This window comes from Panthera uncia, chromosome A2 (assembly GCF_023721935.1).
Source record: "Panthera uncia isolate 11264 chromosome A2, Puncia_PCG_1.0, whole genome shotgun sequence".
NCBI classification, from domain to species: domain Eukaryota; kingdom Metazoa; phylum Chordata; class Mammalia; order Carnivora; family Felidae; genus Panthera; species Panthera uncia.
Genome location: NC_064816.1, coordinates 79,101,107 through 79,115,415, shown reverse-complemented (window position 1 = coordinate 79,115,415; position 14,309 = coordinate 79,101,107). Strand labels below are relative to the sequence as shown.

At 41.1% G+C, this 14,309-nt stretch overlaps 1 protein-coding gene across 1 annotated transcript in view; it reads left to right on the top strand.

Annotated features, from left to right (window-relative positions):
• Window positions 1-14,309, top strand: part of MAGI2 (membrane associated guanylate kinase, WW and PDZ domain containing 2) — a 1,334,434-nt gene that overhangs the window by 1,164,913 nt on the left and 155,212 nt on the right. Inside the window, exons 16-17 of the mRNA XM_049642268.1 lie at window positions 3,419-3,611; window positions 9,972-10,220. Coding sequence (XP_049498225.1) covers window positions 3,419-3,611; window positions 9,972-10,220 — 442 coding nt within the window. The remainder of the gene's footprint in view (window positions 1-3,418; window positions 3,612-9,971; window positions 10,221-14,309) is intronic.

Genomic DNA, 14,309 nt, shown 5'->3' with positions numbered 1-14,309 from the left:
GAATGGCTGGAGCATACAAAACATATTTGAATTAAAAGGAAAAAAAAAATAAGTTGTGTTTGTTGTTTTCCTAAATAGAGATACATAGAGCTAGCTCTGTATCTGCAGTGAAATATAATGCACAAAGGTGCAAAACGGCCAAAGGCGAAGGAACAACAGCCCCATGAGAGCCGGAAGCAGTGACAGTGTGTGTGGTCAGTCTCTCCCCAGCAAAGGCAGCAGTTACTGATGAATGGAGCGAATGTGACTAATGTATATAGCTAATGGGCATGCGACTCAGTGCCTGCTCCAGCACACCACGCTCAGTGCAATTCAAGCTTGTTTAATAGTTTATGTCAACCTCTGTTTGAAACAAGGTAGAGGATGGATTATATAATGTAGTTATGTAATAGTATATATGTATATAATAACAACATAATACTATACAATAAATTATATTGAAGTATTATGTTGAATATACCACTTATTTGGAAATAACCATGTAAGACTTGATAAAATGTCTTTGCTCAAATGTCGACTTCTCAGGGACGCCTGCCCTAACCAGCTCTCACACCACCACGGCCACATGACTGACACCCATCTACCATCCCAATCTGCTCTCTTTTTTCCACGGGACGTGCCTGCTAGCATGCAACATAATTTACACACTTACTACACACACTTCTCATTGTCTAACCATAAAAAAAGAAGTTCTATATGGTAGGGATTTGTATTTATTGTTCACTGATGAATTCCTAACACCTAGAAGGGCCCATGGGTTCAATAAATATTTGGTAGATAAATTAATTAGTAAGAAGGGTACTCATATCACAAAAATGCAGCTGAAAAGCATATGTTTTACTGGGATTTTTTTTTTAATGTTTATTTTTTGAAAGAGAGAGAGCACGAGTGGGGGAGGGGTGGGGGTGGAACAGGATCCCCAGCAGTCTCTGTGCCAACAGCAGAAAGCCAGATGCAGGGCTCAAATTCGTGAACCATGAGATCATGACTTGAGCCGAAGTCGGACACTTTAATGCTTAACCGACTGAGGCACCCCGGCGCCCTACTGGGATTGTCCTTTTAATGGATGTTACTATACTAGTATCACCTAGTAACACAGAAGATAACTTCAAGAGTATCTTTATATCTTTACTGTCTGCTTACAGCAAGGGAGGAATGGGAATTTTCCAATGTGACATTTTGGGTTGTTTTTTTTTTTTTTTTTCCAAAGTGAAATTTTGTTTTTACTATTTTTGTCGAGGGCCCAATTGCAGCCCTGGATCTCTCAGTTGTAACCTATATTTTGGCTCACTTTCATCAGTTAGAATCAGAACTATAGCTTAAAGTTGATAATTACCAGCCAAGGAGTTCATGAGCCATTTTTTCTCTGTAACTAGCTATAAACTCTCTCACTAAGGCATGTAGGAAATCTAAAGGTTGAAGCATTTTGAGGGACTAACCCAGCTAAATGCAGCTTTTCAAGGGGCTGTGGACAAACATAAACATTCATTTTAACTGGCTTTTGCACAAAGCACTTAGCAAATCTTTGAAGGACTTCTTAACAGGTTGAGTCTTATGAAGAATAGATTGGAACATCTTTAGAAAGAAACTCCTAAATTCAGGTTGGCATGACAATAAGGGAAATGGAGAATGTCAGAAGTATGCCCGACTACTGGCCTATAGCAAATGGGTGCAGAGTGTCCTAGGGGAGGAACCACACTATGCAGCCAATCTAAGGGCAGGATACGTGTGGTTTTCCTTGTGATGGCACTAATGAATCACTGATCAGAGCACAAATAATTCCACATGGAAGGAAATCTACCCCCACCCCCTCCCCAGGAATAGGGGAAAAGCAGCTGTAGTCATAAAGGACTTTTTATTCCTATGGATAAAATTCAGTGGACGAAGGCTGTGAAGTCCTCAGGGAAAAGAGAATACTCTTCAGACTCTAATTTTCCATATACCTGAGAAGTCCTGGGCATTCAGACCTGGTTGCCATGTTAACAGGCCACACTGAGCAGTATGACCAAGTAAGAATCTGTCTGCTTCCACACCTGAAGACCTGTAAGCCTGCAGATCACTTAACAGCAACTCTCCAAATTAGCTGGGATCCACAGATCAGCAATTTGGAAGAAATCATTGTGCCTGAAAGAAATAGTCTATGAGCAAGGGATCATTTTATAAAGACTTAAAATAAAACTTAGACTACAGTCTCTGTAATATTATCAGGCTAAGGGTAACAACTGCCTTCAGAGCTGTATGGCTAAGCCACTTGGAAAAAGAAAAAGGATGTCCATTGTCCATGTATTGGAAAATTTATCTGTAGGTTAAATAGCAAAACTAAAATATTTAGTACTATGCCTTTTCAATGACAGAGAAAATAAAGCCTTGCTGATGGATACTAACCTAAATGTTTCAAATGGGAAGAGGGAAACCTTATGTTATGCCTTTTATTATGATTACTCGTTCAGGGAATTACAATTCACACGTTTCCCAGATATGTACCTCCCCATTTCCGGGTATGATAGTCACCTAAACATCAGAAGTATTTCCAGTGACAGGCAGAACCCGGGGTGTTCTTTGTGCAGGGGATAATGCTCTAAGGAAGTATTCAAAGGAATGGAGCAAAAACTGGGAGGAGGTTTGACTGAGACTTTTCTAAAATCAAATGGCCAGAAAAGCCAACTACGAGTTTTGCTTTGTTTTTATTTTATTTTCCCCTTATCTCCAGCCTTTCAAAGCAAAGCAAAAAACAAAAACATTTTGAACCTGTATCAGTTTCATAATATGCACAAGCAGCTAGTTTCCCTGACATTTTTGGAGCACTCAGTATCTGCCTCAAGCAAAGTTAAATGCGTCATGTGCATCATTTCATTCAATTCTCCCAACAACTCTGTAAAGTAGCCCCCATTACTTTACTTCCCCATTTTGCATGTGAAGAAACTGAGGCTCACAGAGGTTAAGACTTGCCCAAGGCCACACAAATAAGAAGTGGAACCAAGATTCAATCCCCAACTTGTTTCATGAACGGTAGCTAATAACATCGGGTTATTTGGGGTTAGAATTTTCCTTAAGGGTGATGACTAGTGGGCCAGGAAGCAAATGCAGCAAGTTCAAAATGTTAATTTCTCTAGAAGGAGTTAGCAAACTGGAAGAGTAAGAAAGAAACCCTGCAGCCCCTCATTTTTCAGTTTTCAAGTACATGCTCAGGTTTGGAGTAAGGGGTAGAAGGTGGAAATAAAACTTTACACCAAGTTGTACATATATATAAAGAAATTAGATCTATAAATGATATTATTACCTATTACTATAATTACTATCAGTTACTATCATCTATTGTCTATTATTACTATGTATTTACATAAAGAAATTATATATACATAGATATGGGAGGAAAAGTTGAAATGTAAATATCCTTCCCTTCTCACCGCGTCTCTAGATTTTGATTGGCGCTGTCATTGCCATGGGTTCAGCCGACAGAGACGGCCGCCTACACCCAGGAGACGAGCTGGTCTATGTCGACGGGATTCCAGTGGCTGGCAAGACCCACCGCTATGTCATCGACCTTATGCACCATGCAGCTCGGAACGGGCAGGTCAACCTCACTGTGAGAAGGAAGGTGCTATGTGGAGGTGTGTGACTAAAGCCAGCGGTTAGGGTTGGGGATTAGGTGCTGAAATGCTTTTGTGGGACAGGGTAAGGACACTTGAAACCAAATTTTAAGTCAGTGTCTATTTTACACACGGAAAAAAGTCACCCTAGATATTCCAAATGTAACTGTGATTTTGAAAGTGCAGATTTTCACCCCAGTAGTATAATTCCAAGCAGTCTTTCAAGCCTATGTTTTCAGTGTAGTCATTAAAAATTTCTAGCAAAGCCTGGGGCTAATTTGAGATGTGTATGCTCTTTGCTCTTTGGTGGATGCTCGTTATGAAAGGAACATTACAGCAGTGAAAAAACACAGCTTTTGAAAATGTTCCTCATTGTGTTTACAAACGAAGAACCACAGCATTTTGATACCATAATAAGGCAACTAGGATGGAAAATTAGCCTCCGTTGTAGAGCCTGATAAAAGGTAACAATAAAACTATGACAAAAATACAGTGGTACGTCACTCTTAGAAAACGCAATTCATTTAATTCCAAACTTATGAAACCGATCAATCAGAAGCAGTTATTCCCTTTACAACCATGTCTCAGCTTCATAAAAGAACACACCAAAGACTTAACTTTCAACAGTCACTCTTCACACTCATAACAGGATTCAGTTCATCTCTCTCCACCATCTCAGTCCCCCCAAAAAAGATTTATATTTTTATGAATATGTCTGTTACAAACATCAACTATTTTCTGTAATCTAAGCACTCAGTACTGTTGGGAATGGGGTCCCAAATTGCCTGTGCTTTGTCCTGTGAATTGCAAGAGGAACAGCACCGACGATGTTCTGTCACCTTCTGCTCTCGTGGCCACCGGCCTCTCTGCTCAGCCCCTTGGCCCTCCTCAGAGAGATTAGGAGGGACCTGAGTGGAGTGAGCTCACTCATGTTTACAGATGAGGAAACCGAGGCCCAGAGGTTCAGTAGCTTCCCCGAAGTCTTCAGCGAGTCAGTGATAATGCAGAGGCTCTTAGCTCCCCAGCCAGTGCTTGTTGCCACCTCAGGCCCCCGCCCAGCCCACCCCCAGTTAATTCAAAGACGCGAGACCAACCTTTAGCAAATGGCACTCGGTAACATAAGGAGTCTTCCATATGTGTTATTACTATAACACATCTGAATTTTAAAAAGTGGTGGGGGGACACCAACTAATCACAAGCTGTGAATGACTAGGGAAGATAAGACAGTAATTGAACTAAAAGTCCCCGTTTCTATTCGAGTCTTCTAAAAACTAGACTTTGATCAAGGGCAATCATTTAAAAGGGCAAGTCAGAAGAATTGTCAGCCCTCACCAGTAGAGACTGCTATATATCTTGTATGGTATGGAAGTTTTGCTACGAAATGACATTCATCTTCAGAAATTCATGGCATACCACTTGACCCAAAGAAGTAAAACACCTTGAATTATGCCGTATCCTTGGGCAAGATGCCAGGAGGATGACAGTGTTTGCTTGGTTAACATTTAACTGTCTCTCTCACTAAGAGTGATTTTTAATAAAAAGTTTGCTGAGCTATATGTTCTGTGACCCAAAGATAAATTTAAAAGATACCTGATTTACAAGGAAATATACTGCAAAGTGCAAAACTGATGCACCAACATAATTTCATGCTCCCCTTGCCACCAGCTGATTGTGGCAAATTAAATTTTGTTCTAATCAACCCAAGCTATTGGAGTGTATGCCAAATGCTGCAAAAATGTATTCTTGCAATTTGCAGATCATGTGACTTTTGTGAAGATGCTCCTTGCTGCAGTTCTTACCAACTCTACTCATTAGGCTTTCGAGTGCATTTCAAGTGCATTTAATTTTTGAAAATGCTCTGCTGCAGACTGCTCATTCACACCAGGAGAGTTTGCAAGTTAATTTGGCTCACTCTTCCTTGAAAGCTTCATCAGTATTGAAAATGATTAAGTTCAGGAAAGGATACTCTGATAGTAAAGTAAACGCCTAGAAATAGGTTGGAACAGATTTTTTAAAAGCATAGGAAGACAGCCTTTCCTCAGAGCTGTTGTTTCTCCAACAGCAAGAAGGGACAGCTACAAATGGATATGACAGTGGAGATGCCTTTTCAAGGGCTGTTATCATTATTATTATGCTTTCCTAAGCAAAAGCAGTGGGAGGTGCAAGCCTGGCTTTCCCTTCAGAGCTGAAGGGAAGTGAGCAATCAGCTTGTGAAGAGACAGATGAGTGAATGAGAAGAGGGGCGGATTTTTCCCTTCCTGCCTAAAGAAAGTGGAGGTATCAGGGGCTAGGAAGAGGAGAGGTCATAAGGGTTAAAGCCTTTAGCGTTATGCTTGCCTCGGCTTATACAAATGTCCTGCCCCTCCTCAGAAGATGCCGGGCACTGGCTCCAAGTTCACGCTCAAGAGAAAACCACATCTATTTGGAGAGACACCAACTGGTTAATGACATTGGCCAGAAATTAAAGTAACAAAAAACCTGCAGCACATATTAAAATATATTTAAAGTGTACACACGAAAGATAGAAAGGCAGAGTTTTCAATGAGCTAGATCCTCAAAAAGGAGAAATTGTGGAGTAAATGAAGAAACATCCAGTAATGCATCCAGTTTTATTTACCAGATAATTATACCACAGATCTTGCACTTTAAACTAGTTTTGAAAGATATCTTGTCTATGCCACCAGCTCTGGTGTTTAGCTGTTGTGTTTTTTTCCAAGGATAGTAGAAGAGTGGCTTTATTACACTGGAAGTACAAATATTTATATGTTTAGTAGCTCCGCTTTGAGACGTTCAACCTAATGACAAATTATTTTGAATACACATTATTCGTCTGAGAGAAGGGTGTCTCTGAGGAATTTCCTAACGTGTCACTCTAGAATTGATGTGAAAGAACGTTTTACGACTTAATCAAAACATGTTAGAGTCCATCTTAAAGCTATCCATCAGTCTCTTCTCTAACATCCAAGGCAAAGTCTAATGTTTGGCTTAATGCCGAGAAAAGGAAGGTTTCCTTGGAAGCTGGGTGAAAAGTTTAGCCATTGTTTAGGATGCCAATGGATTCCCCGGTCATGGTTACTACACTTTTTGTGAATTCTAAATGCATTTGCTTCTTCTTTGTCTATGAGCATGTCACCGTTTAAATAAGTTGTCTGCTTTGAAGAGTATAGAGGAGGAGTGCACAAACTGAAATGTCTGCAGGCAGGCCCGCCCCTAGCATTGACAGGGCACAGCCCCCCTGCTCCAGCAGGCCCCATAGGGTACACATACATGGGAACACTCCAGCCTGTGCAAGCATACCCCATGCCTCAGCCACATTTCAAGACAAGACAAGACAAGACGTGTACAGTGCTGCCATCCTTCTGAGGTCCTGAGAAGAGGCCCAGGCACATTCTGGAATCAGACAAGGTCAATTGGTTACAGAACCCTAGAGTCCTGGTACCCAGAGTGTGATCTGGAAGGGGAACAAGGGCTCCAGTTGAACAAGTCCCTTTGGCTCTGCATACTCCTCACTCTACGAGTAAATGAGTAACTCAGGAATCTGCAGGAGACACTGGGGGGTAGGGGGGAGGTGGTCGGCACTGGGGCGACTTGCAAACGCAGACCCTGTGAAGGCAGCCACCACTACCCAGCGCTAGCTGATAATTGTTAGATATTTCAAGAGAAACCAGAAATCTGTATTTCTGTAAAAATCTCTCTTTTTGAAAACATTGGCAACCAGTTTTAACAATTACTAAGCAAAGGATAGACCAGCACTGAACCCAAATAACAGATGGGTCTGGAGGCCAGGAGCAGTCCCTGGCCAGCAGTTGACTGTTCTCATGGAAACTGCCTCACCTGGAAGACGTTGCCAACAATTGCTGCCTTCCCAAATGGGGACCTCTTCCAGTCAGCTCAGTGATGATTTCCAGTATGACCAAAGCTCAAGCTAAAAATTAATTATTTGGCTTGAGTAGATACTAATTGACTGAATTCTGTATACCCATTTGTGTGGGGGCCAGAAGGATGAGTCAGAGATGCTGGAAGTGAGTGAATTAAAAAAAAAATGCACATGGTATTTGGTCACTTTGTGACATTCACTGTATTATTCTAAAACAATGCTATCCATGCCCTATACCAGAAAGGATTGTTGGCAAGAAGACAGTCTCATTTGGATCTAGAACCAGCTGAGTAGAAAAATAACACAGAATCAATTCTATCCTTCAAAATCTACCATTGGAAATCTTCTTAACTTCCTGGCTTTAAATGTGCTCATGTTGTTAAAGACAAAGAACTTTGTTTTAGAGGTTGAAAGAGAAGTCCAAAAGCAATAGAACCGTATTCTATTAATGGATTGGCCTTTTCGCTTACTCAGGGACCATCATGCTGACTTAGTGCATGATGTTCTTCTAGACCCTATGGCAGAGCCACTCCCAGCCACTTACTACAAAGACAGATCATTTTCCTTATTTGCCGCTCTCCTGACAAGTACAGCCCTCAACCCCCTAAAAATATGACAGCCAGAAAATGAGATCTCTTTTGTCACTGCCTATGACATTTAGTTACTGATTTGGTCCAATAACTCGAGGAGATTTTCAATTTAATGTTGCAGCCTAATAATTGTTTTTCTTCTTCCTGACTATCTCTAATCACTTTATTTCCAACTTGCACCAGGACTGATAAAGGACATGTGCTTTACCAAGACAATAACAGCTTGTCTTTGGATGATATTTTCTGGTGGGGAGGGTACATCTTACAGACACTTTTAAATTCTGGTAGAAAAGAGGGAAAGACTTTGATGTTGACATTTCGTTATTTTATCACCTCAGTACATTTCTTCCAGATATAAAGTATCCATTTGTTTTCTTTAATTAAAACCTGATTAATTAAATCTTACAGAAAAATTCAAATATATCAAATGGTAATAAGCAGCAGCCTAGGTCTTAATCATTCTGCAAATACAAACAAGAAATGAATGCATTTTTGTAAGGCTGTTTTTAATCCGAGTATATGAATAAAGGCAGCTCCTTTTTCTTTACAGTATAATGAAAAATCTCTTAGAGTCTGTGTTCCTTCTCCCTGATTTTTGAAGTGATTTTGATTTTTGAAATGAAAGTATTTTTCTTTTCAGAATGGAATCACAGCTTATGAAGTTAAAAGCCTTCACTGGAACTTTTGCTTATTATTTTTAACTTGCCATATGAGACACCTACCAGAGTCCTAAGACGGAAACCATATCTAGAGATCCAAAAAGGAATCATTAATTGTGATTACTTTCATTCTTACTATTTCTCTGTTCCGTAAACATCTTTTGAGCACACTAATCAAATTGTAAGATGGGGATGAAACCATACTATTTCTAATTACAAAATTCTAAGTAACTTCTTCGGTTGTTTTCGTCAGAATACCAAATCCTAGGTCTTAAATTAAAATGACAAAATTCTTTCTGGATGATAGATGAACTTTCATTTTTAAAAAGTAGGTTCTCTTGGCTTCCAACTTTCCATCATTTCTCCCTGTAAATAAGCTTGTTTTCTCATGGAAATATTGGTTTGGTTTATCTGCCTGATAATAGTGTATCTACAGAATATAAATGAACAACGTCGCCAGCACCTCCCTGAGAAATTCAAAATTCATTGTCCCTTATTGTTATCAATGTAACATCATCGTTACATTGATCCTAGAGCAAGTGAAGTATGGGAAGGACCCTTTAAGAAGGATGTTTCCCACCTGCACAGAGTGAATTAACACTTATAGGCTAACAGAGTATCACAAAATTAAATAAAACCGTGGCTCTTTAGTAAAATTATGATGGGTTCCTTTACATGGACATCCTGGGCTGTAAGCCCCACTTACCATATCCTACAGCAGCTTTGCTCAATGGTGGCTTGGAAGCTTCATCTGGATTCCTGTGCCCAATCTTCCTAAATTTACTGAAAACACTTTCCACAGGTGGACCCTGAAGATGCACAGTTGTTACAAGTTCTTTAAGTAATTCTTATGCATACTTCAGTTTAAAATACTGTCCACTTGTTGTATAATCTTCTTTGATCAGTTATTATTATGCAACTAAGAACCTTAATATATAAAACCAGGCATTGTCTTGGAGGGTTGCAGATTTAACAAGAGGAAGATATAAACTACAAGCAGCACAAAGGAAGCCAGTGAGGGGGTTAGCTGTGTTTGCTGTCAAGGGTGGAATGGGGCTTAGACCTGGGTGCTCCACAGCTAGGTTTGTAGCTAAGTTTGTAGCCCTTCACATGCCCTGCACTCTTGGGGCTAGAAGGCAATCAACCAACCAGTCTTGTAACAATGCTAATGTCTAGAACTGCACCTAGTATAGCAGAGGCACTCTCCAAGACCCTTGTGAAATAACCGAGTACTTGGGTACAATGTGTATTGCAGGGGAGCCCTGCCCAGAGAACGGGAGGAGTCCAGGCTCCGTATCAACCCACCACAGCTCTCCACGCAGTGACTACGCAGCCTACACCAACAGCAACCATGCCGCCCCCAGTGGCAATGCCTCTCCGCCCGAAGGCTTCGCCTCCCACAGCCTGCAGACCAGTGATGTGGTCATTCACCGCAAAGAGAACGAAGGCTTCGGCTTTGTCATCATCAGCTCCCTGAACAGACCTGAGTCCGGATCCACTATCAGTGAGTGATGGCTTCACTTGCCTTTGCACAGAGGGTCTTGTGTTCGTTTGTTCTGGTGGTGGGGATACTGGACGTGCAGATCAGAGGACTGTCATAGGCATCTTGTGCAGTGGGAAAGTTACGGGCTGTGAGCACAAATAAGGCATCTTAACACATGATTAGCCAAACATTGCTGAACCTTTGGCTCAGGAAGAATACAAGATCATACCTGATGTTCCCCTGACCCCACAACTCCCATAAAAACCCTCATTCATTCATTTTAAACTGGGAAGAAAGTCAAACCAAGTGGTGTGGGATGTTGGTGTGAGGGGAAGGGAGCTGCCTCCTGTTTGATAGAATGAAATTAGATATGAAAAAGATCTGTGAGGAAAGCAGTCCAGGAGGGAGCCTTGAGGTTAGAAGGAGTTCAGCATTCCAGAACTCTGTAGAAGTCCAGTGTGGCTGTGATGGAGTGGACAGGGGAGCACGGCATGAGACCAAGACAGGAGCCAGGCTGCACAGGGCTTCACACGCCCATGGGAAGAAGTCTGGATTGTAACCCAAGTCATGGGAACCCTGGAGGGGGTTAAGCAATGGACAGGAATCCGATTTATATTTTTTAAGCCTGCTTTTGTGCAAAATGAAATCAGGGGAAGAGAGCAAGAGTGAAAGCATGAGACACAGTTAGAAGGTCATGTAAACAGCCCTGTGGGTGCAGAGATACTGGAACCTTCTCCTAGGGTAGTAGCAGTGGAAAAGGGAGTTGTACGTGACTTCACCTGGGGTTCCTCCAAATCTGTGGGTCTGTACAACAGGTGACAGTCAGAGGTTGTATTTCTCTTGCAATCAGTCATCTTATAGATTCTGAGTCTTCTTGGTGGTTTTCCTTTTAGGAACACATTCCAGAAGTCACTCGGCCACTGGCAGGTGATAGGACAGAAGAAACAATAGGAAAATTTGCTTCTTTTTCATATTGAAGTGATTTAGTCTGAAATATTATACATAGAAATACCAAAACCAAGAGCATTTAGACAAAAAATAATTGAATCATGTTGCAGTCTTAAAATTCTTACAAACTGTGGTTGTTTCCAGCACATGGGGGAGGGGGAGTTGTCAAACAATACTCAAAAAATTAAATCATTGAGAATGAATAAGAACTTTCTTTTTTTTAATGTTTACTTATTTTTGAGAGAGAGAAAGAGAGATAGAGCACAAGTAAAGGAGGGGCAGAAATAGAGGGAGACACAGAATTCAAAGCAGGCTCCAGGCTCAGAGCTGTCAGCACAGAGTCTGACGTGGAGTTCGAACTCATGGACTGCAAGATGGTGACCTGAGCCTAAGTTGGACCCTTAACCGACTGAGCCCCCCATGCACCCCGAGAATGGATAAGAACCTTATATGATAAAGTTAATGTTATCAAAACACCACCAGGACTGAATAGAAACAATTACCTTTGACAAATTCAGGAGTGAAAACTATAAAAGTGTTGAACCTCAGCGAATATGTTGCAGAAGCTAAATTATATACATTTGAAAGTGCAATTTTATTTCTCTTTCCCTTCATGACAAGATGAAGAAATAAATCCAATCTTTAAGCAGAGAGTAAAACAGGATACTGTCAGTACAATAGATTCACCAAGATTAAAAGGACATAAGACTAAAGATTTTCGTGAATTATATAAACAGCATTCTAATAATTTATACTTGGGGAAAATGTTCACAGAGAGCTTTTGTAGCTATTCCAGTCAGTCAGATTGTTTACTGGGGAAGGAAACCTAAAGGACTGGAATAAAAATAAAAAGTGTACCACCACAGTTAAAGTGTTAAACATGTATTTAAGGTCTCAGCTTTATTCGAAGTGTGACAGCATTATTGCTAAATGTAGAGGGAAGTGTGTGTGTGTGTGTGTGTGTGTGTGTGCATGTGTGTGTGCACACACATGCACTCATTACATAGAGAAACCACAAATGCTTTTTCTATTGCAAATAAACCCATGCATAGGTAGATTTGGAAAACAACAGGTACAAGTGCTTAAAATTAATGTGAATTTTTCCTCCTACCAAGTGACATTAGACTGACCTCAAAAGACTAATTCTAACCATTTTCAAAATGGTATATTATTTTATATCACCCTAGAGAGTGGAAATATATTCATAATGCTTCCTGGCTTCTTTTCTCACATATTTATTTCTTTCAATTTAAAGAGTTTGAAATGCAAGTTGTCCCCATGTTCTGTGGGAAGAGCAGTTATTACACTGATGGCCTGCAGCGTTTACAATATATAATTTGCAGCATGCACCTGAAAGCTTTCTGGACCTAATGCTGCTTCATACTTAACTTCTGTTACAATTTTGAGCTCTAATTTTGAACAGAAATGCTAAATGCCTCATGAATAGTAAAGAGCCACACTCATGTCACATATCATTGTCAGAATATCAAGGGTCCTTGGCTCTATGAGTCTGGAGAGCATGATACGATCAGGTACTCAAGAGTCACAATCAATCATGGGGCTTGGGTCACTTTTCTCTTCGTGTCTTACCTGAGCCCAAAGACCAGGAACATGATCATGGTTTTTCTCATGGCTCCTGAGCCTTTTTCATTGGCAGACAGAGTGCTGTTTTGTTATGCCGTTGAGAGGTGAACCACCTAAAGTATATGCCTGGATTCAAAACCTGGCTTCATCAATGCCCACCTGTATGACCTTGAGGACGTTACATGACCCTTTGGGCCACAGTTTCCTTGGCAGTAAAGAGAAGATAATGTTAGTCCCCATGCTGATAGGCTGCTCTGAATGTTAAATGAATTAGTACATGGAAGTGCTCAGACCAGCCCTGGCTCAGAATAAGCACTAAGTATGTCACTGTTGCTGTCTAGACCTCTGTCATCTTTCCATTCCATTAGCTGCTCAGAACTCACATGGGCTCTCTGTTCCATCAGACATGAGTCAGCACCCCCACTCTCCCAGAACAGCTAGATATGAGCAGCCAATGAACAGCTCTGAGGTCCAGCTCCTCATCCCCACGTGCTGACCTTCTGGGAGCACAGTCTTCTCCCCCAGCCACCCTGCAGCCTGGGTTGGGGGTTGGGGGTTGGGATTAAAGCAGCGGAAGCCACACCAATCCAGCTGAGTATGCCCTTTTTTTGCTGAGGCTTCAGGCTGGAAGTGTCCCCAGAATTCTCTAGCCAATAAACTAGAAACGTCATGGGAAACATCAAAATTCAGGCCCGAAGCTGTGCCTTTTACAATCTCCTACAAATATGATGTCTCTATTGAATTTATCAGAGAAGACAGGAGAGATGGAGAAAACAAATGTAAATTTCACCACCCTGAAGGTGGAAAAAAGAGTTACTTTCTGGATGCTGGATGTTCAACCAGTTGAGAACTTGGGAAGTAGGGTTCCTGGATTATTTATTCCCTGGCCTTTAGTCTGGCCCACATTTCTTTTTTCCAAAATATTGTTCCCCAAAATTTAAGAAGAAATTTCCTTTATATTAGTTAATGTAATTAAGGAATGCCATTTCCTTCCAAAGCCAGTGACCCAGGAGGCCAAACATTGCTTGGAAGGAGATAGAACCTAGAAGCCTCTATCTGAGGTCCAGCAATATCCTTCCTGATTTAAAGCAGGAATAAGCAAATTTCCTGAGCATTTTGTCCCATTGTCCAAAATATTAAGTACTTTTTTTTCAGACCCTAAAATTGGAACCAAGAAAACAAAATGGTTTGCAGACCAGAGCCTGGGACAGTAATCTGTAACAGGCAATTGAATTTTAAATTCTTTAAAAGATTCTAACAAATATTTGTATACAAAGATGTTTGTTGCCATGTTATTGATAAACATGGAATATTGGAAACCATGTTAGAAACTTCTCAAAAACTGGAGACTTTGGTATATTTGGGAAGTTCAAGGCATTTCCTGCCTTTGTCTAGCTCTGTTGTGACTCTCACTGAGGTCTGTGTGCACAGGATACAGGAGACTCAGGTCACTGTCTGACTCCAAGCGGAGCAAGTGCTTGCTCTGTGAAGATACCCCTGTGGTCATCTGCACTGGGGTTGACAGGTTGGGGCTTCCCAGCCCAAGGCTGAGCCCTGACATCCAGGTTTCACTGAAGA